Source organism: Biomphalaria glabrata, chromosome 7 (genome assembly GCF_947242115.1).
Source record: "Biomphalaria glabrata chromosome 7, xgBioGlab47.1, whole genome shotgun sequence".
NCBI classification, from domain to species: domain Eukaryota; kingdom Metazoa; phylum Mollusca; class Gastropoda; family Planorbidae; genus Biomphalaria; species Biomphalaria glabrata.
The window spans coordinates 1,788,936-1,812,465 of NC_074717.1; the positions used below are offsets into that span (position 1 = coordinate 1,788,936).

The 23,530-nt window shown below is 38.7% G+C and overlaps 1 protein-coding gene across 1 annotated transcript; it reads right to left on the bottom strand.

The window, feature by feature from the left end:
• Nucleotides 1-54: 54 nt before the first annotated feature.
• On the bottom strand, nucleotides 55-22,259 carry LOC106080049 (creatine transporter-like). Its single transcript, XM_056036098.1, has 13 exons — nucleotides 21,818-22,259; nucleotides 16,941-17,072; nucleotides 15,044-15,350; nucleotides 13,455-13,587; nucleotides 12,444-12,559; nucleotides 11,454-11,576; nucleotides 10,281-10,405; nucleotides 9,339-9,451; nucleotides 7,236-7,367; nucleotides 5,435-5,534; nucleotides 3,938-4,038; nucleotides 1,448-1,615; nucleotides 55-561 (listed from the first exon to the last, which is right to left on the bottom strand). Exons 1-13 carry the CDS (start codon nucleotides 22,065-22,067, stop codon nucleotides 421-423), a joined length of 1,941 nt encoding a protein of 646 aa, XP_055892073.1. The 5' UTR covers nucleotides 22,068-22,259; the 3' UTR covers nucleotides 55-420.
• Between the last annotated feature and the right edge of the window lie 1,271 nt (nucleotides 22,260-23,530).

The window sequence follows — 23,530 nt, forward strand, 5'->3', positions numbered from 1 at the left end:
TCTCTCTCTCTCACCAATTAACAATCCTTTATTCATTACTATAGTTGTTGTTTTTTTAATTTATTCTTGTTTTATCAGGTACAAGAAATACATGTGGACAATTTCAACTTAATCGTAAATTAGTAGTGGGAGAAATAACGTGTACAAACTTTTTACCAGACACAAAGTTGATAGGCCTATAAGCTTTGTAAAGTCTAATTGCGAATTCTATCAAAATGTGTTATATAGAATACGAAATTAAATATAGTAAAATAATATCATTTTCATATAAAATTATTATTAATATTAAATTGCATAGGAAAAGGTTAATCTATACAATAGACACAATAGTGGAAAAAAAAAGCAATTAAGTAAATATACATATATATATAGATCCTGAAAGGCCGAGACTCTAATGTTCTATCTCTAAGACTCTGTTTTCTATTTTGAGACTCCCTGCAAACATGGCGGTCTGGGCAATCTACAGAAAGCTGGTGGGCGTGTTTTCTGTTGGTAAATTTCCCGGAAGCTGACGTCACCAGGCTGCCACTCAGGGGACGGTGAACAGTTATATTTGAGCCTCTGTGAGTCGACAAAAAAAGAGTCGAAAGTAAAATGTGAGTTCGACTATTTAATGCTAAAACTATGACATGGGCAGACAAATGGAAGAAATAAGTCTTACTCAAACTAGTTGTCTTGCTCTAAATACTATAGTTATTCAGCAGAGTTCGGAAATTGATCTAGTATCGACCGAAGGGTGACAGATCATGTGAAAATGGCAAGGTAAGCTTAATAAAAGAACAATCGATAGAAAAATTAATACTTTTTAAAATCAAAGGTTATCTAAGGGAAAGAACCGCTAATTGCTGCCAAGAACTGAACATTACAGGGTTTAGCTCTCTTGTTGCTATATAAAACAACATTAATTAATTTAGTACTAAATGATTGAATAATTAGTTATTTTTTTTTGATTGATTCATGTGTTGTTATCAACTATGAATAATTATGCAAAATTTAAACTTGATCCGAGAATGGGAAAATGGGAGATAAAACGTGTCAAAACGTATTCAGGGGAGTGAAGCGCCAAGTACTATTCTTTTAAGAAACAGACTTAGCAGAGGGGTATTTTAAAAGAAGACATTGCTTTGTGTGAGATTTGGGGAGGGAGGAGGTTGGAACATGAATTGTTTTGTGGTGGGGTACTTGTGTGAAAAATGTTTTGAGAATGGCTTTTGTAGACTTATTGATGGATAGACAATAGATAACATAACAATATGTTTTAGTCTTTCTATATCCCTCTCAATTTCTCTCTCTCTCTCTCTCGTTCTCTTCCTCTCTCTCTCTCTTGCTATCTCTCCTCTAAAAGCTCTATCCCTCTCCTCTTCTCTCTTTCTATCTCTTTTTCAACCTCCTTCCATCTCTCTCTCTCTCTCCCTCCCTCCCTCTCTCTCTCTCTCCCTCTCCTTACATCTCGTATACTTCCGTGTGACGTCATCAGCTTGAAACCTGCGACAAGCGGCACCGGCAAAAACCAGACGACGGCGACCATCCATCCAAACGCCACGGCGCCCGCGCCGTAGTGATAGCCCTCAAAACTTGGCGCCTCGTAGCTGAGAAGGGACGTCACCAACAAAATCTAAATGAGAAATCAAGAAATATAGGTTATAGTTATATAGCTATAGCAAGCATTTTGTATTTAAACTTGTAGTAAAGAAGCCTTTATTTATCAACAGTAACAAAGTGTCCCTTTCAGACCTGGTGATCTTGAAGGCTGATGAAGCAAAGGTTATCTGGTTTCTTTTTACGACGGTTAACGAGGGTGTTATGTGGCCAGCACAACGACCAACTCATTTACTTTCCCCAACTAATATCAGGTACAAATCGGAGTTGGGTGAACTCGGGGGCGCCATAAAAATCTTGAAATTGAAAATTCCAGTCCTTACCGAGATTCAAACCCTGTGTTTATCGGTTCGGAAGCTAATCGCTTCACTACTCAGCCATCGTGGGTAACATACAAACTGTGGTAATAAAATTTTTTAAAAAGTTTCTTCCTAGAGGTAATGTCACATAACATTCCCCTTGACTGCCATGCCATAAACATCTCCTTTCAAGCCTTGCCAACCTTCAACCTTTAACCTCCAACCTCCAACTACCGAATTTTACGTAACGTATTAAAAATATTATGCAACCTCATTTATAATAACAAGCTCTAATATATATATATATATATATATATAATGAATTCGAATAAGAAGGCAGGTACCAAACATACATCAATACATACATTTTAGAAACTACAGATTCACCCTAAACCCTGGTTTGTTACTGGACCCCATTCACCAAAACGAATGGTCACGTGATAATATTGATAAAACAACGAAAAAAAAAACAGTCACGTGATAACCATTGTTGATTAAAATTAAATCGTAATTTGTATAGAAGAGATAGAGAAGCACGTGACTCAAGGATGTGTGTTTGGGTGAGGACCATTACAAAATCAGAACTTTGAAAGCAAACAAAAGGAATTTATTAGCAACTAAAGAATGCTTCAAGTAGAACGTCCATTATCCGGACTAGTTGGGAACGGGTCTGTCCGGATAATCGATCGTCCGGATTACCGAATGCGGAATTTATTAAATAGCCATTTCACCAACAATATAAAGGATATTTAAATGAGTGCATGACGCCGTACGTAAAAAAAAGCATATAAGTAAAATATACAGAAGAAAATACCGTTCACATATTGGCTGTTAGCCTATCACTACTTAGAGAAATAATCTCTAATCTCTCGCTGCACATCAGCAAGACCAGACCACTTAGATTTTTTTAAAATCAGTCTGGATATTTGACGATCCGGATAAACGGCTTTCTACTATATTTAAAAATTACCTTTTTAACAATTACGAAAATAAAAGGTATCAATACTACATCTTATTCATTTTATTTAGACATCTCAGCATGCCCTTCTATTCCTAATACGCCAAATGGAGTTATCTTTCTTATAAGTGATATAAAAAAAACATGTAATAGTGTTTATCAATCAATAGCCTCCCCTTTCCAATAGCCTCCCCTTTCCAATAGCCTCACTTTTCCATTAGCCTCCCCTTTCCTATAGCCTCCCCTTCCATACTCTCGACTAGACAATATATTTCTTTAGGCACCATTTTGTATGGTGATTAGCACTAAAGGTATTAATGATGCATTACTGATGTGACATTGACGTGACACTGGCGTGACATTGGCGTGACACTGGCGTGACATTGACGTGACACTCAAGGAAGCGGTCAACAAATATATAAAGACAGAGGCGGCCTTAGTGCACGGGGCCCTGGGAGAGTGTCATATCACGGCCGTGAATATTTCTAGCTTGGGCTGACGACGACAAGAGATTCTCTTTGTCGCGGGGCCCACCTAAGACGCGGGGCCCTGGGGCTGTTACACCCGCCACCCCCTAAGGTCGCCTCTGTATAAAGGGTCCTCAATCACTCAAGGTGTTCAGCTTTCATAGCTGTTTCCGAAGTGCGAAAGTGATGAAGGGAAGACAACTGCAGAATGTCCTCGGCCATAGAGAATCAGAAGGAAAAGGGAAGAGTTACTCTCTCATTGCAAGTGTAAAAATGTTTTGTTTTACATGTTTCGGATGTTCCTTCAGAGTTGAAAATAGTTTACTTCCTAGTCCAAACCTCCCGCAGGACGACGGGGGATGGGAGTGGGCAGGGTTTGAACCCTCGACGGTCGATAAATCCGAACGACAGTCCAGCGCACAAACCGCACGACCAGGCAGCCATCCAAGTGTCTGCTAGATGGTTTCTTTTATGGTTCAAGATCTTGTGCGGATTGATCTATACTGTTACTCGCTAATCTTCTCTTACCGTACAAGCTATTTGGCGCGTTAGTTTTTCTTAATATATTCTGTATCTATTTATATCTCAGGAGTCAATCAGGGGGGATAACTCACCAGCAGTAACGAAGGAGTTACACATCGCCATAAGATGCTGAAAATACATGGAGGTCTTCTTCCAATCATCAACTCTAGATCATCCATAAATCTTTCGGCTCCTGCCAAATAGACAAGGCAGATATAAATGTATTGCAATAATCCATACTATAAAGTAGAAAGTAAGGCGTATGTATGTATGTATGTTCCGAATAAAAATCAAAAACGTTCAATCTTGATGAAACTTGGCATAAATGTTCCTTGGGTACTAACTGGAACCCTGAGATATGTATAGTAGCATTAAAACAAACTAAAGACCCTTCAGGTGTTGTTCCTCTATCGTTGGTTTGTAGCTCCGGACAGCTAGTAGAACTAAACTTCTGTAGACGTATCGAATCCTTGATGAAGAATTAAAAATAAAATGATAATTTCATCCAAATCTGACAAGCTACAAAGATCTGTACCTTTACTGGTTAGCTTTACTGGTTTACTGGTTAGCCCCCCTCTTTAACTTTCACACCACTCCTTTCAATTCACGTTGTACGACAGACCAGCTCCTGATTTCATCAGAAACTCTTCAGCCTACACAACCAAAACCATCCGCTCTCCATTACTCATGATTGCCTAGGCAATATGTTAACAGCAAGTTTGTCAAAGACAATAAAAAATATAAATTTAAAAAAAAAAAATTTTCTATGGTTCAAAAACATTCAACTCATAATAATACACGACACACAAATTTAATTGCAGAAATTAGGAACATATGGACAATGGCAGGTTAAGGAGGGGCGGCCTGGTCGTGCGGTTTGCTCGCAGGACTGTCGTTCGGTCGATTTGATTGTCGATGGTTCACACCCTGCGGGAGGTTTTGGACTTAGGAAGTAGATTATCTTCAACTATGAAGGAACATTCGAAGAATGTCGAACATTTTACAAACATTTTACAAACATTTTACAAACATTTTACAAACAAGATAGGCATCATTTTACGAGAGTATTGTGTGATCAGTACAATGACCAATAGTCATTTTATTCCTCAAACCAAGAAAAAAAAATTTTTGAACTAAGATAAATAGATAGATCAAGGGTTACAAAATCTCTGTGAATACGCCGTTAAATAAGTCTAAGACCTTTGAGTGGTCAGATAGGAGGTTTACTGACACACTTGGCCGGACCACGGCAACATTAAAAAGTGGTGCGACTTGAATTCAAACTCGAGGGTACAAGCCTCGAGAAGACTAATTCAACTTAGTCCCCCACATCTGCCGAGTAGGATTTCTTTCCCTTGTTCGATACCAAACAAAATAATTAATTACAAATAAGTTAATTAACTAATTGGTTAAATTGTTTTTTTAAAATTGTTTCTTGATTTGTCAGGTACAAGAAAATTGTTCAAAATTTCAACTTAATCCGAGATTGAGTGTTGGAGAAATAACGTGTAAAAACTTTTTACCAGACAGACAGAGTGAGTTGATATAAGCTTTGTAAAAATAAACTCATACATGTGTATGCTACTCACCATAGATCCAAGCCACTATAATACATTCCAGTAACCCAATGGCAGCCGTAGCAAATGCAGCAATGTACCAGTCGACTAGTGTAAATAAATAGATACCACCCTGGGGACATACATATATTAAACATAAATGAATAACAGCACCAGTGACCAAGTTTGTAAGAGAGAAAGTAGTGAATTAAAATGCTACGAAAATAAGGGCACGCGCTGACCGAGGCTCGAACCTGTGACTCCGGATTCGACACCACCGCCTAGCGATAACGCACCAAGGAAAACTAACCTCTAGACCATCGGAATGTCCAAAAAACATTCTTCTGATCCAGATTCATTTCGCCCGTATGCAAATTACCACCCCAGTGGTCAAAGGTCACAAGCCCCAGCAAGCCCCCCCCCCCCTGCCAGCATCCGTTCACCAACAACTTAGATAGAGCCGACACAGACAGCCGTTAGGCATGTATTAGACAAATGATGGCTCTATCTAATGGTATATCTCACACAAAGACAAGTGGACAACATAAACACATTACATATAGAAGCTTCAGTGGGTACGAGCAATAATGCTGAGGACGAAACGGCATTAACAAGACAAGAAAATAAGAGACAAGTCTGTAAGACATATACAAAAACTTAATTCTGACTTTTCTTTCAAAATCTAAATCTTATTGTTTCATTTTTTTTTCATTTTTCTTTATGTTATTAGGTTAGTAGTTCATATCGCATTCTATTGTTTATCTACGCTAACATATTTAATGGCTTAACATAATATAAACTCGAGCTTGCAAATCAAACTGCAAACAAATTACTTGGTTAAACAATTTTTCGATAAAATCTCCCGTTGATCTAATGTATTGTCCTTTGGTAATGTTATATCACATATATACCAAATAAAGATAGCATAATTAGCATATATAAAAGTACATATGTATTGATTTCTATTTATGCGCAAAGTTGTACACTCGTATTATTACAACTGAAACTATTTAAAATCTCGATATAATTTAAACACTGGTGTTTGTGCTAGATCGAAATGTTGGAGTGACACTGTCATTCACTATGGGTTGACGACAAGTTAACATCAGAAAATCGTACCGGTCTGACCTAATGTGGAGTTCTGCAACGTGTTGTCTAAGAACATTGTTGATTATCCCAGACTTAAGTGTGGACATAAAAAACATCAGATCAATGGGCCTTCAGGCTGATCTGTCAGCTGGTGAACGATCCGAGGAAATCATGGACTATTGATAGTTTTGGATCTTTGACCTTGTAATGGACATGAAAGACTGATATATTTTTTTGTCCACTCGCTGGTGCTCCTATATATATCTGCGACTACTTCTGTGTGTGTATGTGTCCTAGAACTGTTGGACTTTACCAGTAAATAAAGACACTGACCCTCAAAACTGCGAAGATCATGGTTTTCGTTTGAGATGAAAGCCCATGTGGGGTGTATGTCTAGGGCTGGAAAAGGGACAAGCAAAGAAAACCGAGAACTATGAACAATTCTGAACAAAGTTCTTACATTTGTTGTTGTGATACCATAAAATTAGTTGTTTTTTTTAATGCAATGTATCTTTTGGAAAGTGAATTTAAAAAAAAAGTAATTCACTATGGCGCCTGTGTCAAATTTCGTATCTCGTGACTATTCTGAAGAAGACAGAATTTTAATGTTACTTCCATTGACCCAACTATTTTATACAAAGCCTATGACCAGTGCCGATTTGCGAAATGATGCCTTAATGCATGCTTAATTTGTCACAAGATAAAAATCAGCGAAGCATAGGATAAGTGTTTTGTAAATACTTACTCTTGATGCAAGGGGGAGACTAAGCAGGAACTGAACAGAACAAAAGACAACTTTCACGATTACTTCCCTTTTCCTCATAAGCTTTGGCCAGATGTCCAGGAGACTTGTCATAATAACTTCGACTCCTGCAAACTGGACAATAATATGTGATTGGTCTTACTTGACTAGCAATAACAGAATCATTGTTGATATTTTAGGGGGCATGGTGAATGAGTGGTAAGGCGCTTGGCTTCAGAACCGAGGGGCGTCGGGTTCGAATCTTTGTGAAAATTGGAATTTTGAATTTTGGCATTTTTAGGACGCCCCTAAGTCCACCCCTAAGTCCACCCGACTTTAATAGGTATATGGCATTACTTGTAAGAGTAGGTGGTCGTTGTGCTGTCCACACGACACCCTCATTAATCGTCTGTATCCACACGACACCCTCGTTAATCATTTGTACATGTAGATAATATCTTAAAATTCCTTCTAAAGAGAAATATTTTTGAAGTTTTCAATCTTGTGAAACCCTTTGTGAATAATTTACAATAAAATTATTGAATTTAATTATTCCTACTTCCCATTAAAGCTTATGAGCCAAAGTGAAGCAGAGTCTAGTTTTATCCAGGTGCGCAGTGTTATCTTAGAACTATTGTTATTTGTATGTTGCAACACTATGTGTTTACGAGCAGTTATAGATAGGTTTCAGCATTTATTAAACTTGAAACAGGTGTTCCTCATTGATCAATAAAAAAAATCTGTGACTGACAACTAGTGCTTGACATCATTCACCTTCACCACTTTGACCTTCACTATTCCTTAGTCAGTTGAACCGTTGAGGCACCACATAAGATCGGTTGACCGTCTTTCTCCATTTCTCTCTGTCATTCGCCTTGGATAAAATGTCTTTCAAAGCCAGGCCTGTCCATTCTTTTATGTTGTTTTCCCAACGCTTTCTCTATTGGAATCTTGGAAAGCGTGGTCGAGAGGCCAAGTGCGCTTGAACTTGGCTTGGCTTGGCTACCTAGAAGGGGGCTCGAGGTTTGACACCCGACTCGGGTAGAGTTGTGTTTACTGAAAGCCTAAAGGCAGCACGGAAAAACAACTCCTAGATACCCCCCACCCCCAACTGGTCCACAAATGAGATTGGACCAAAAGCGCTCTGAGCATGCTATAAGCATGAAAGTAGCGCTATATAAAAGCTATAATAATAATAATAATAATCTTCTTTTCCTGGTACTGTGCCCTGAAGGAAGGTATTTGCGAGCCCTGGGGAACTTGTGTTATGGCCACAGAGTTTGAGCTTGCTTTTTTTTTTAACAGTAGTGAGCAGGTCATCGTGGGGTTAGGGTTAATCCTGTTTCTAATCTCTTCAAATATGATTCGGTCTCTGTAAGACATTGTAACAATGTTTAAAAGCTTTAAAGTCTCAAGTTGCCTACTCAGAATTTACAGTTCTTTTATTGCCACAGAAACACTTTGTAAATTGACTTTAAACTCTTAGGGAATAAAAAAAAAGATTCAAAGTGGCAGCGCTTACCTTAAATTACATGTGCAATCTAGCCAGGGAAAGTGTGTGTAAAAAAAAGTGTTTTAAAGGTCAGAGGTCGTTGAAAAATGTTTTTCATTCTGCTTTCTACAATTTTTATTTTGGACAATTTAAAACCTGCCATTTTGTAGTGGCTTCAGTAACACGGTCAATGGCCCCAGCAAGGACAAGCTCTAAGGGGGAAACTGGCCAAACAGGAAATCACAGCATGGTTCACTTAGGATATAGGAATAGTTGTTAACCCCCCCACACACACACACACAAACATTCACACACACATACCACCTTCCTATATAACAGAAAGAGAACAAAGAATTGACATTTTTAGCCGATTAGATTTGTATGTTGACACTTTTTCTTTTCTATTGGGACTGACGTCATTGTCACGATGCCAAACGAAAGGAAAGGCTTCCACCCGAAACAGTGTATTTTTGTGTGTGTGTGCGTGTTTGTGTGTGAGTGTGTGTATGTGTGTGTGTGTGTATTTTGGTATCTCCAAATCTGACAAGGGAAAATAATTCTGTTTAGCTTTCGAACTAACCCAGCAGCCGATAAAAGAAGTTTCTTCCCCTTACCTGAGAGTCCAAGGCCACGGTTAACAACATCAGAAAGAACAAGACTGCCCAGAGCTGGGGCACGGGGAGATACGCCACTGCTTCGGGGTAGACAACAAAAGCTAGACCTGGTCCTGGACAAATTGAAAACATACAATAGACTAGCACTAGGCCTGTCATACAAAGATACCCCTGTCAGTTATAAAGCACTGCCTGTTAGGCTCTTATATAATATACTTCTTTCTTATTATATAATACGGCTTTCGGAAGAGGTTGGGAAATTGTATATTAAAAATCATTTTCTTTAAAAAAAAGTAATTCATTCAATAGTTTATAGTGTCGCAGTGACAATTTAGTTTAGAGAGTATGTTAGTTTTGTAAGAAATATATTGTGCATTGTTTTTAGCGACGGTAAAAAGTAGTGGAGTCTTGAGCCCTGAGTTAACAAGTTTGTTTTCATCCGTTTAAAAAGGCAATCATAGTAAGCTGATACCCCTTTCTTTCCCCAGCCCCATTTTTCCAACTGGTCCAGACAAGTGATAGGATCATTGCGCATTGAGAAAGCTAAAAGCACACACTCTTTTGTTCCCCTGGCAATCAAATCATTAAATAAGAACAATCTGATATAAACTTTGTCACATGTAAATTATGAGTGAGTCTGGTGTGAATGTACACTTTGGTTTCTTATAGTTATAATGTTTTTTGTTTGGTGTAATGCACAAATTGTAAGACAAATTTCCTTACGGATAATAAAGATTATTATTATTATTATTATTATTAGATCTATTGCAAATTTATTCACTGATCTGATCCAAACTAATTAATACAATTATACTTATAATAAGCTTTTTTAAGTACTTGTTTTTGTAGTATTTCGTCACGTGTAAAAGTTTGAGAAACACTGGATTACGCCGGGGGTTCTTTAACTAGACAATAGAGAGGGAAAAAAATAGTGTAGCATACCTGATGTTGCGAAACTCTCCACGGGAAGTTTCAGGTTGTAAGCCATATGTCCCAGTACAGTGAAGATAGCGAAGCCTGCATACACACTGGTTCCTTCACACAGGAAGGTCAAAATGATTGAATCCCTGTACGATACACAACAACTCTCTCATACAAACAACGATTTAAGATTTCTTTTTTACAAAGCTTTTATCAACTCTGTCTGTCTGTCTGTCTGTATGGTAAAAAGTTTGAGCATGTTATTTCGTTCACACTCAATCTCCGATCAAGCTGTTCATTGCTTTAATTTTTAAAAAATAAAATTAGTCAATTAAGTACTGGTAAGTCATTACTTTGTTTGATACCGAAAAAGCGAAATAACTTCTACATTATTGTGAAATATAGTTATAAGTGTGGAGTGTCGGTGCGTAGGTTATGGCACTCTAGCACCAATGTTTATTAAGTGCACAATTTTTGAACGCACGCACTTTGTTGCCTTGCTTGTAAGCTTATGGAGTGGTTTTGTTATTATGCTGGTGTAACGTCCGTGTGTTTGAGATTCTTCTGTGTTCCCCTGTTTAAGGGAGTTAGGTATGGGATTATCAAGATTTACATTGGAGTTTGTTATCGGCTGTGGGCCAGTGTTGAACGAACTATTGTGTGGCGTTGTGTGGTAGCAAGGTGCAGAATTATTGTTTAATTACTATAACCACAATATTCGAATATTTTAGACTCAACGTCATTACTCCATCAGTTGTGGTTATTACTTATATTCATGTCATTAAACAATTAGGCCTACTCTGTTAACAGTGAGTCAATTATTTATTGTAAGCACGAAGGTGCCTGTTGAATGTCAGGGGCCCTGGCAAACGAGCTAAGGTTTTAACACAAACCTGACATGGAGTCCTTTCCTTTAGATAAGCTTTTCTAGATTACTTTTTTTTTAAATATTTAGCCTGTTGTTCTTTGCGGCTGTCTTCTGCCAGGGCTAATCTTTTCATCTCGAATAACTGCCACGTCATCTTCAGAGGCCATTCTTAAATTAACACCTAATAAAAGGTTTGTCTGTATCCGATGTTGTAAAATGAGCAGGTCTTACTTTGCCTAAAGACGCCCGGCATGCTATAGAAAGCCTGTATTTCGCACTTTGCCGGTAACAGAAACATAATACTAGTAAGTCCTAGTAGAACTGACCTCATACAGTTGTTCTGAAACTTGCTGTAACTGGACATGGTGACCAGTGCACCCCAGATCGGACCCAGAGAGTAAAAAACTTGAAAGCTTGCTTCCAGCCAGGTCTGGACTTGCATCAGCTTACTGAAATTAGTTTTACATAATGTTTAGTGTCTTTCTTTTCTCTCTCTCTCTCTCTATCTCTCTTTCAATTTCTTTCATTCTCTCTCTTTTATTTTTCATTCTCTCATTCTCTATTTCTCTTTTTTTTTCTTTAGCTCTCCCTCTCTTTCTTTATCTCTCTCTTCATATCTCTTTCTCTCTCTCTCTCTCTTACTTCATATCTCTTTCTCTCTTTCTTCATATCTCTTTCTCTCTCTCTCTTTCTTCATATTTCTTTCTCTCTCTCTCTCTCTCTCTTTCTTCATATCTCTTTCTCTCTCTCTTCATATCTCTTTCTCTCTCTCTCTTCATATCTCTTTCTCTCTCTCTCTCTCTTTCTTCATATCTCTTCCTCTCTCTCTCTCTCTCTCTCTCTATCTTTCTTCATATCTCTTTCTCTCTCTCTCTTTCTTCATATCTCTTTCTCTCTCTCTTTTTCTTCATATCTCTTTCTCTCTCTCTCTTTCTCTCTTCATATCTCTTTCTCTCTCTCTTCATATCTCTTTCTCTCTCTCTCTTTCTTCATATCTCTTTCTCTCTCTCTCTCCCTCTCTCTCTTCGTATCTCTATCTTTATTTCTCTCTTCATATTTCTTTCTTTATTCTTCTGTCACCAACACATCTCTTTCTCTCTAAACATGTTTCTCACTCTTCATTATCTCTCACTTTCTTTCTCTCTCTTTCTGTTTCAATTTCTTTTCTTCATTTTTCCCTGACTTTGTCTTTCATTCTTTCATCTTCCTTTTATCCTATTTCTCTTTTCACTCCCCAACTCTCTCTCTCTCTCTCTCTCTCTCTCTCTCTCTCTCGCTGTGCTATGAAACCGTACATACAATTAACTCCTTCACACCTGAAATCTGGTTTTAAATAGAAGAGCACTCCGTCCTGAGCGCCAGGCAGCGTGGCTCCAGTCACAATGAATATTGTCAGCAAGATGTATGGAAATGTCGCCGTGACATAGACGACCTGACAGAAAGACAAACTTTTATTGTAAATCCTCTCCTATGTTATTGTCGTAAAGCAGAGGGTTCTCAACCTGTGGATCGCGACCCCCCTTGGGGGTCGATTGACCATTTGCCAGGGGTCGCTTAAGACCATCGAAACTATGGATTGTTATTGCCTATTCTTCTATTGCTGTATGTGTGTGTCGGGGGGGGGGGGGGGGGGTCCGGTAGAGTGGGGGATTGAAAAAGGGGTTGCCGAGCTTAAAAGGTTGAGAACGCTGTCGTGAAGAGTAGAGTCCATGACTCTTGGAACTCTAGGCCCCCCCCCCTAGAAACTCCCTCTACATCTTCCTGCCTGACCAACTGTTGTATCAGAGAGGAATCCAAGTAGAGGATAATTTGTTACATCCCTCTAACCAATGTCACGAATCTCAAGACGCTCGGGGTCAGAGTCGAGGCCTAAGGCCGAGTACAAGAGAGTTCCCCCCATATTCCTTCTCCGCACAACTTCAGCCGTGCGGGTGCCCGTGTTAAAACAGCCCCTAGAAGAACGGTGTCTAGATAGTGACATTTTTGTTGTGGCTCTCTTACATCCCCGCCAGAGCAATGGACTTGGTCCTTAGACATCCCAATGGGGGTTCTGTTTTGCTAGCTAATTAGCCTAATCGTCTCCTATAATGGCTATTACCACCCGGGCACCAATTTAAGGTAATAAAACGCCACTAGGGAATTAGTTTCTATAACTGTCTCACATAACTCTCTTTCAACCCCGTGCTTTGATTAAACACTAGTGTAGTGTAAAAGATCACCGGCGCCCTAAAACGCCTTTATAGTCCTCATTGCCCTTCCCCTCTCCCCCCCCCCACCAACGCTAACTTGAAATAGTACAAACTTCAAAAGTAGTAAAAAAAAATTACTTTGCCAACAGATTTAACTCCCTTGACAATACACAACAACACCAACACGCATGCCACTAACAAGGCCAAGGTCGTGTGCCAAGGGAGACCATCCAAATTGTCCAGACCGGAAGAGAGCTCAAGGACGTTGTTCCTGTGGAAAGAAGGCATCACATCAACAGATTCAGAAGACTCAGAAAAGAAGGCATCACATCAATAGATTCAAAATCCAGAAAAGAAAGCGTCACATCAACAGATTCAGAAGACTCGGAAAAGAAAGCATCACATCAATAGATTCAAAATCCAGAAAAGAAGGCATCACATCAACAGATTCAGAAGACTCGGAAAAGAAAGCATCACATCAATAGATTCAAAATCCAGAAAAGAAGGCATCACATCAACAGATTCAGAAGACTCGGAAAAGAAAGAATCACATCAATAGATTCAAAATCCAGAAAAGAAAGTGCCACATCAACAGATTCAAAATCCAGAAAAGAAAGCGTCACATCAACAGATTCAGAAGACTCGGAAAAGAAAGCATCACATCAATAGATTCAAAATCCAGAAAAGAAGGCATCACATCAATAGATTCAAAATCCAGAAAAGAAAGCGTCACATCAATAGATTCAGAAGACTCGAAAAAGAAGGCATCACATCAACAGATTCAGAAGACTCGGAAAAGAAGGCATCACATCAACAGATTCAGAAGACTCGAAAAAGAAGGCATCACATCAACAGATTCAGAAGACTCGAAAAAGAAGGCATCACATCAACAGATTCAGAAGACTCGAAAAAGAAGGCATCACATCAACAGATTCAGAAGACTCGGAAAAGAAGGCATCACATCAACAGATTCAGAAGACTCGAAAAAGAAGGCATCACATCAACAGATTCAGAAGACTCGAAAAAGAAGGCATCACATCAACAGATTCAGAAGACTCGAAAAAGAAGGCATCACATCAACAGATTCAGAAGACTCGAAAAAGAAGGCATCACATCAACAGATTCAGAAGACTCGGAAAAGAAGGCATCACATCAACAGATTCAGAAGACTCGGAAAAGAAGGCATCACATCAATAGATTCAGAAGACGTGAGATACATTATTAGATTCATATTATCATTTATTCATTAAACTAGATACACCATGAAAATAAATCCAGGCATTCATCAACGCCTGCCTCAGAAAGATTCTTATGATCCTCTGGCCAGACAAGTTCTCAATGAGGAACCGTGGGAAATAAACGCAGCAGCACATTTCAAAATCTCTCCTTCAGAGACGCTGGAGATAGTTATACCATTCGTAAGCCTGCGTCCATCATAACAAGATAAACCCTCATCTGTAATAGGGAAAAGGAAGAGGGGACAGCCCAGATTCCATGGCTCCGATACTTTCATATAGATGGTAAAGAGGAGGGTACGATTTGCAGACGGGGAGTCTCAAACTGAACACAGAGACGCATGTAGGACGCTGGTTGGAGGCATATGCTTTAAACGGAACCACAGGGGTTAGGGGATGAGATGAGGTGATGCTACAAGATTAAAGATGGTTGGATTTTTGCCAAAGATTTTTAGAAAATTCACCACATACATGCGGAACTACACAACTTACACCCAGAATTCCTCACCAGCAGGTCGTAGCGGCTTGATTAATCTGCTTCCGTTGACCAAATCATATCCTTCCGAGGTCACAGCTGTGGCGTTGTCCGGCCCCAGACTCGAGCTGTTCGTATCGTTTCCGGTTAGACCGACTCGTTGACCTTGAGGGACACAAGCTGGCGTGTTCCAGCCTTGCCCACACAGTGTCCAGGGCAGCGGTGACCTAAAGGAGTGGACGAGATAGATCAGAACCCAGGCGATAAGCAAGATGTAATACCAGGCACAGATGACATTGACAATGATTTGACCCACGCCTATACCTGGAATGATACATAAAATATTACAAATATTAGTGTCATGACTTGTGATATGTTCTATCCTTCTTCTCTTGACAATGACTCTACTGTACCATTGTCCTGCTATTGTAGGTAAATGTAATAGTCATCAATTGTTAACATGCTAGAGTTTTCCTGTTCCTGTAGATTGTAGATGAATATATCTTGTGACCCAGAATTGAAATGCGCATTTTGAATAAAACACAATAGCTGTTCAATGATACCCGGATACAATAACATTTCCTCGGAATTTTAAAAAATTGTTTAAACAGTGTTTAGAATTAAATATTTGAAATATAGTGACACTTATATTTAGCACTAGCTGCAACAAAGCCCATTGCATTTAAATCCCATAGCTATGTTTCGTGATTCGTAATTGTGATGAGTTCTGCCCCCCTTGAAAAATGTTCTATTTTAGGAATTGTTTCTATTTCTTTAAAGCCTTGATAAAACAAAATTATTGAGGGGTGGGGTGGGGGGATTATGGTGGCGTAGAGTTAAGACAGTGCTGACAACAGATAGATACCATTGTAAGACATTCTACGCTTTCTGGAAGTTTACATAAGGGAGACAGACAATAAGGTAATGGGGTGCACATGGAGGCTTGCCCCTTCTCTACCCAAAATAAGCGTCAGTTTGTGATTGTCAGCCCAGCGCCCTGGAGTTTCAAAGAAAAAGTGCAGGTTCCCTAGTGTGGCGTTCAACACCACCACCACCATCCCCCGCTGCCCCCCGCACGTAGTTTTCCAATTTGGCTACCTGTTCACTTCTGCGCGTATTGCTCAACACAATTCACTGGGCCATACAAAACAGGGTTTCAAGATGAGGTCAACGTCTTCAAGCGTGACGTGACGTAGGACATCCACGTTAAGTTGACCTTTACCTCGAGTTCACAAGAGTCCTGGCACGAGTTAAAGGACATCTGCGAAATCCTACCATTTAAGCAGCAATGTTCTTCTTCTAATCTAAAGAATTGAGAACCCCTGCCAATAAAATGTACAGTTGAGTTCTCTTCAAAGCACGTTGCAGTACGAACCCCTTGACTTTATTCTCTCAATCTCGCGTTTTAGACCGGTTCCGAGTTTAGCCGTCAGTTCAGGGATGCTCAAACTAGGACCCGCGGGCCATAACCGGCCCATGACGCCGATGCATCTCGCTATTTCTATCCAAACTGTTTAATGGAGAGGTAGAGGATTGGTTCCACTTGACATTGTTCAATTGGTCTAGTTCTTTGAACTTCTCTCCCAATTGTCCTTTTTTTACGTTTTTCTTTAGGTTCCATTATTTGGCAACCACATTACTTCACATCTCTTTCTCTTCTTTTTCTCTCTTATGGAATTTTATTGAAACGTAAATGGGATCTAGAAAATTTAAGAGTAAACAGAGCATATCCATTGCTCCCCCTCGTAACTATGTTTGTCTGTTTATACGGTAAATTTGATTTGGGTTTGTAGAATAGGTGGCGGGATCTTTGCATAAGTTCTTCTGTTTTTGTTGTTGTTTTTCTTTTGTTGTTGTTTGTACGCCATTCAATATAATGGAATTGCCCCAGAATTACTTGAATTATTGTGTTACCTTTGAAAAGGGGGCAGATGCTCCAGATGTGGTACACACCCCTGGACATGAACTGGCCCATCGCGACGTCCATGAAATACAAGGGTAGCCCGCACAACATCAGGCAGACGATGTACGGGATCAGAAAGGCACCTGGGCGAGATTTACATCAAAAAAGAAAATCTAAGAAATACTTTTTTTTTTAAATTTCAGTTAAAATCTCAAACAATTATAAAAATATACAAGACAAAACATGATCACTGATCTACCTCCACACTGTACAGTACGGTCAAGTGGTCAACATTATCGAAATGTTGTATACAGGCCATGATGATAGCCATTGTTTAGCGGTATAAAAGGTCCGCATTTTATGAATTTATTGTCGCAGAAATTTAGTGCTGCCGGAACAATATATGTCCGTCAACAAAATTTATAACATTTACTTAAAATAGAAAATAACATTTGTTATTTTCAGGTTTTGATTATTTGAATAAGGAAATTTGTTAACATTTACTCTCTATATCTTAAATCTAAAAGGTGGTTGATTTATCAGAGGCGCCCCAGGGAAACGCTACAAAGACCAGCTTAAGCGACAACTTACCTTAGCTGACATAGAAGAGAGCACCTGGTTGCATCCGGCCTCAGAACGAGACAGCTGGAGGTCACTCACAAAGGCCGCGGGATACACATTTGAGACCAAAAGGAAATCCGCTGCCGAGGACAGACGCAGACGGCGAAAAGAAAATCTAAATCGACCACCTGCGGACAATGGTTATGCTTGCCCTGGATGTGGCAAAATATGTAGGTCAAAGCTGGGGCTGCGCAGCCATGGGAAATACTACATTCCTCGCTAATCTTCGGACTCGAAGACTAGCTTTATTATTATATCTTAAATGTTTAATATTGTAAACCGTTTACAAAATATTTTCAACTGATTATTAACCAGCTTTTTCTTTTTGTCATAGGAATTGTAATTCAAGGGATGCTTTGTCTAGTGATGGTATGTCTAGTGATGGTATGTCTAGTGATGGTATGTCTAGTGATGGTATGCCTAGTTTTAGCTCGTTTAGTGATTGGCTGTCTAAAGATGGTATGTGTAGTGATAATATAACCTTCTTTTTTGTATGTCTATTTATGGGTTATGGTTTGTGTAGTGATGGTATGGCCCAGCGATGCTATGGCTTGTGATGGTATGTCTATTCTTGGTATCCTTAGTGATAGAATGTCTAGAGATGATACGTCTAGTGATGGTATGACATAGCGATGGTATGTCTATTCATGCTATGTTTAGTGATGGAATGTCTTATGATAGAATGTCTTGGAATGGTAGGCCTATAACTAGTCTTGGTATGCTTAGTAATAGAATGCCTAGGGACGGTATGACCTAGCGATAGTATGTCTAAGTGATGGTAAGTCTATTCATGGTTCTAAGTGATGGAATGTCTAGTGATGGTATGTCTATTCATGGCACTATTTAAGCTTTGTTTTTTTTAATAATTTTTAAATATTTTTTTGTTCGTAGTATGCTTAGGGATGAAATGTCTAGTGTTTGTATGACTAGTAATAGTAGGTCTAGTTTAGCGTCCGTATGTTTAGCGAAAATCATAAATACATTGCAAAGACTGGTTGCACCCAACTAGACCCACAACATCGGCTCTTAAATTTCTGTTCACCTTTTTCAAATCATAAAATATGAAGTTAAAAACTCAGTTATGTGTGAAAGGAAACTCTCGATAAAATAGTAGATAAGACCAATCAGGTTTAACGTGAACTGTTGTGTAAACCGTAAACTTATGTTAGTGTCTTACGTGTTATTTACAATGTAGTCTCTTCAGTATTGAATTTAAAAAGGAAATCCTAATCAATCTTAGATTATATCTAGTCCCTCAAATTCTTCATGAGCTCACCACAATGCTGCTTGTCCTCAATCTTGGGTTGACGAAAAATTAACATCTGGAAACCGGTGCCGGCCCGTCCACCTGTGGATGCCCCTCCACTAGTGATTTGGGAAAGCGGTCATAGTAACAAAGTTCCTTAGGACCCCTCAGCCTGTACACAATGTGGCCTCAATCTTGGGTTGACGAAAAGCCAACATGCGGAAACCGGTACCGGCCTGTCCACTTGAGGATGCCCCTCCACTAGTGATTTGGGAAAGCGGTCATAGTAACAAAGTTCCTTAGGACCCCTCAGCCTATACACAATGGCGTGGGACCCATAACTGAGTGATGTACACGAACAGCCCCTTGCATTGATTAGCCCACCCTGTGGTACAAAAAAACAGCTTTAGGAGTTCAAACGCACCAACAAAAACATCCATATTTCCTAGAACCCCTGGGCCTCAATAGGAAAATAAGGACAGATCCTTCCGAAAGAATCTCACCATCCTCATTCGTCTACAACACAGGACAATGGACAACCTGGTGATCGTCAAGTTTGGACAGTTTATCAACAATATTAACATGAATTGCGTAAACCGCGATCATACGTTAGTGTCCCATCTGTTGTTAGCAATGTATTCTCTTCAGTACTGAATAAAAAACAAAACTAATGGTCTAAAACAGCGGTTCTTAACCTTTTAGGCTCTGCGACCCCCTTTACAACCCCCCCCCCCACTTTGCCGCGACCCCCCCTCCGCATACACACACAGCAATAGAAGAATGGACAAAAACAATATATTTTTTCGATGATCTTAGGCGACCCCTGGCAAATCGTCCAACGACCCCCAAAGGGGTCGCGACCCACAAGTTGAGAACCCCTGGTCTACAACAACAACAAAAAAACAACAATGAACAACCTACTGATCATGAAGTATCAACGATTTCTGAACAACCTTACAACCTTAACTCTTTCTCTCCGTAATTATTTACCACATTCTGATGGAATCAACGCTGGTATTGTCAGTTAGGAGAGAAAGAGTTAATCGTCGTGAAAGCATTAAAATTACTTTTTTCTTGTGTGTTTTTGCCAATGTCATCTGCTACTGATTAAATAAAAAATAATGAACAATAGAAACGCTTATGGACTATAAACAACTTCTGTAATAATGTTGACCCTTCGACCGTGTTGTATAGTCTGGACGCAGATCCCCTAACACGTTTGTCTTGTGTGTTTTTGTAACTGATTCAGATTTTAACTGAATAAAAAGTAAAAAAAAAAGGAAGTCAAGCTTGCATTTTCTTACATCACAACGCATACATCATGCATAATTCAAATCTTTATATTAAATCACTTATACAGAAGAACATATAATAGGCTCCAAGGATCATACAATGGATGATAAGTCCCAGGGCTTTGGAACATGTAAAGTTGCAATCCAGTTTATCTGGTCTAATTGTACATGATTTCTTAGTCATCTTATAGTTTTGAACTGAACCCCATTTTTACAAAGCTTATATCGATGGGAAGACAGCCTAAAAGAATGGACGGGCCCGCCATTGAAAGAGGCTCTAACTAAGGCAAAAGACAGAGAGAAATGGAGAAAGACGGTCGACAAATCTTGCATGGTGCCCAAACGGTCCAACAGACGAATGGGATAGGTAAAGGTATAGGTAACATCGACTCTGTCTGTCTGTTAAAAAGCTTCTACCTGTTATTTCTCCCACACCCTTTCTCAGATCAAGCTGAAATTTTAAAAAATTATTTATTTTACCTAATTAAACAAGGATCGATTAAAAAAAAACACAATTAGTCAATAAATATCGGGCAATTAATAATTTTGTTATCGAATAAGAGAAATAACTTCTACATTACTGATAGATATAGTTGTAAGTCTGGAGTTCTTCCTCTCAAAATAGCTTTTTCTCCAAGAAAAAGATCTATTATAGTTAGCTTGCTGCACTTTATTGCCCACTTTATTAAGGATTGGAGAGTCCTTTATGGTAAGGTCCGATAATAGATTTATGAAATAGCTTTGAACACACAAAAGGAAGATTAATAGTAATTTTAAAGCATTTAAAACGCTTTATTTTGGACAAATAATGTAACACATATTATTTATAAAATTCTATGTGTGTTGAAAGTGCTTCATCCTGGACACAGATCCACATTTCTTTTTAATGTGATATTTTGAAACAAAGGGAGAAAATACTTTAAGGAACTTCAAGAGTTAGTGTTCTTAGTTCTGGAAAAAATATCTCAAATAATTATATTTATAGCGAAACATTGCTTTAAAGTCAATATTGCACAACTGTGCTTTTTTTTTAATGTTTTCAAAATATCTGAAAAGGCAAGATGGTGCCTATTAAACCTATTTATTAACCTATTTTTCCAATTATTTTCAAATATTTCCAAAATAGAAAACACCAAACTGTGGGAGATGAGTGGACAGAAAAATATAAAGGTGCAGATCTTAGAAAGGAAGTATGTATGGGTTGGTCACACCCTTAGAAAAGACCAACAACAGAGTTAGACAGGCCTTAGAGTGGAACCCCCACCAGGGGACAAGACGTAGAGGAAGACCAAAAAGAACGTGGCGACGCAGTGACTAGATGAAGCCGAGAGGACCGGAAAGAGCTGGGAAGCCGTTCAAAAACTAGCAAGAGACCGTGGAGAGTGGCGTGTTTTTACTCAGGCCTTATATTCCATGAGGAACGCATATGAAATTTGATGACGATATTTCCAATTAAATAAAATCCTAACTGCGCACGAGAATCAAATTCAACAACTCAACAAAAAAAGCCAATCTGGCTGCCTGGTCATGCGGTTTGCGCGCTGGACTGTCGTTCGAATTTATCGATGGTTCCGGGTTCAAACCCTGCCCGCTCCCATTCCCCCTCGTCCTACGGGAGGTTTGGGCATGGAAGTAAATTATCTTCAACTCTGAAAGAACATCCGAAACATATACAACATTTTACAAACAAACAAAAGCAAACACTGCAGGAGAATAAGTAAAGACCTACCTCCTCCGTTACGTATACAGACGTACGGGAACCTCCAAATGTTGCCAAGTCCCACACCGTAACCCATCATTGACAAGACGTACTCAGCTTTCCTCGACCACGTGACCCTGACCTTCTCATCCACCTGGTTCTCTACATCCATCGTGTGGTCAGCGAGGAGATTGACCGCTGTCTGGTCAGCGTTGCCGTCAGATGCCCACGTCTTCTGTCCGCCATTCTGAACATAACTGAGATGAGTCTCTTTAATCATTTCGTAACAGTAGTTTAGGTCTAGGGAGTTGAGATATCAAGCTGGAACACAGAACAGATCATGCACATTTAGAGATGCAAGTGGAACTTTAGAAAGATCTCCAGGCAGATCTTCTGATAGATCTTTGTTCGTAACTTGTCCGGTTGTGGGAATAAATTATACTCCATTAAATGTCACTATCAGATTTTTTTAAAGCCTGTAAATGGAAATGTAAATGTAAGGGAAATCACCGTAGGTACATTAGATAGATAGATAGATAGATAGATAGATAGATAGATAGATAGATAGATAGATAGATAGATATAGATAGATAGATAGATAGATAGATAGATAGATAGATAGATAGATAGATAGATAGATAGATAGATTGATGGAAGGATAGATAGATAGAGAGATAGATAGATAGATAGATAGATAGATAGATAGATAGATAGATAGATAGATAGATAGATAGATAGATAGATAGATTGATAGATAGATTGATAGATAGAGAGAGAGAGAGAGAAAGAGAGAGAGAGATAGATAGATAGATAGATAGATAGATAGATAGATAGATAGATAGATAGATAGATAGATAGATAGATAGATAGATAGATAGACAGATAGATAGATGGAAGGATAGATAGATAGATAGATAGATAGATTGATAGATAGATAGATAGATAGATAGATAGATAGATAGATAGATAGATAGATAGATAGATAGATAGATAGATAGATAGATAGACAGATAGATAGATGGAAGGATAGATAGATAGATAGATAGATAGATTGATAGATAGATAGATAGATAGATAGATAGATAGATATATAGATAGATAGATAGATAGATAGATAGATAGATAGATAGACAGATAGATAGATGGAAGGATAGATAGATAGATAGATAGATTGATAGATAGATAGATAGATAGATAGATAGATAGATAGATAGATAGATAGATAGATAGATAGATAGATAGATAGATAGACAGACAGACAGACAGACAGACAGACAGATAGATAGATAGATAGATAGATAGATAGATAGATAGATAGATAGATAGATAGATAGATAGATAGATAGTCTTAGTCAAGTAACACACAAATCTACACCACAAACTGTACGCTGTATGTACACATCACTCAAGAGTTTCAGTCCACTAAATGTATATAGCAATTCGTAGTTCCACTTTACTGAGCACATACAATTACATAAAATAGAGGAATTCAAACACATATAGACAGATATGTATGTAGGCCTCCAATCTGTGGTCATTACATCTATAAATAATTTTCTTAAAAGTTTCATGTTTGTTTTTATTTCCAGTTCAGTAACATGGGAGGTGGGTTGGGGGTGGGGGAGCTGCTTTGCGCAGTGACAGTCACAAGAAGGCAATAAGGTAAAAGTATTTTTTGTGTGGGTGGTTAAATAACTACATAAATAGATGTAGCTCTATCTAGAACACCTGGATATACTCAGG

Excerpts from the sequence above, each read along its gene's own strand:
- LOC106080049 (XM_056036098.1), bottom strand. The coding sequence starts at position 22,067 with ATGATTAAAGAGACTCATCTCAGTTATGTTCAGAATGGCGGACAGAAG. Across the intron at positions 13,588-15,043 it reads GCTGGTGAGGAATTCTGGGT|GAACAACGTCCTTGAGCTCT; the intron begins GTAAGTTGTGTA and ends TTCTTTCCACAG. Across the intron at positions 9,452-10,280 it reads GGAGAGTTTCGCAACATCAG|GACCAGGTCTAGCTTTTGTT; the intron begins GTATGCTACACT and ends CAATTTGTCCAG.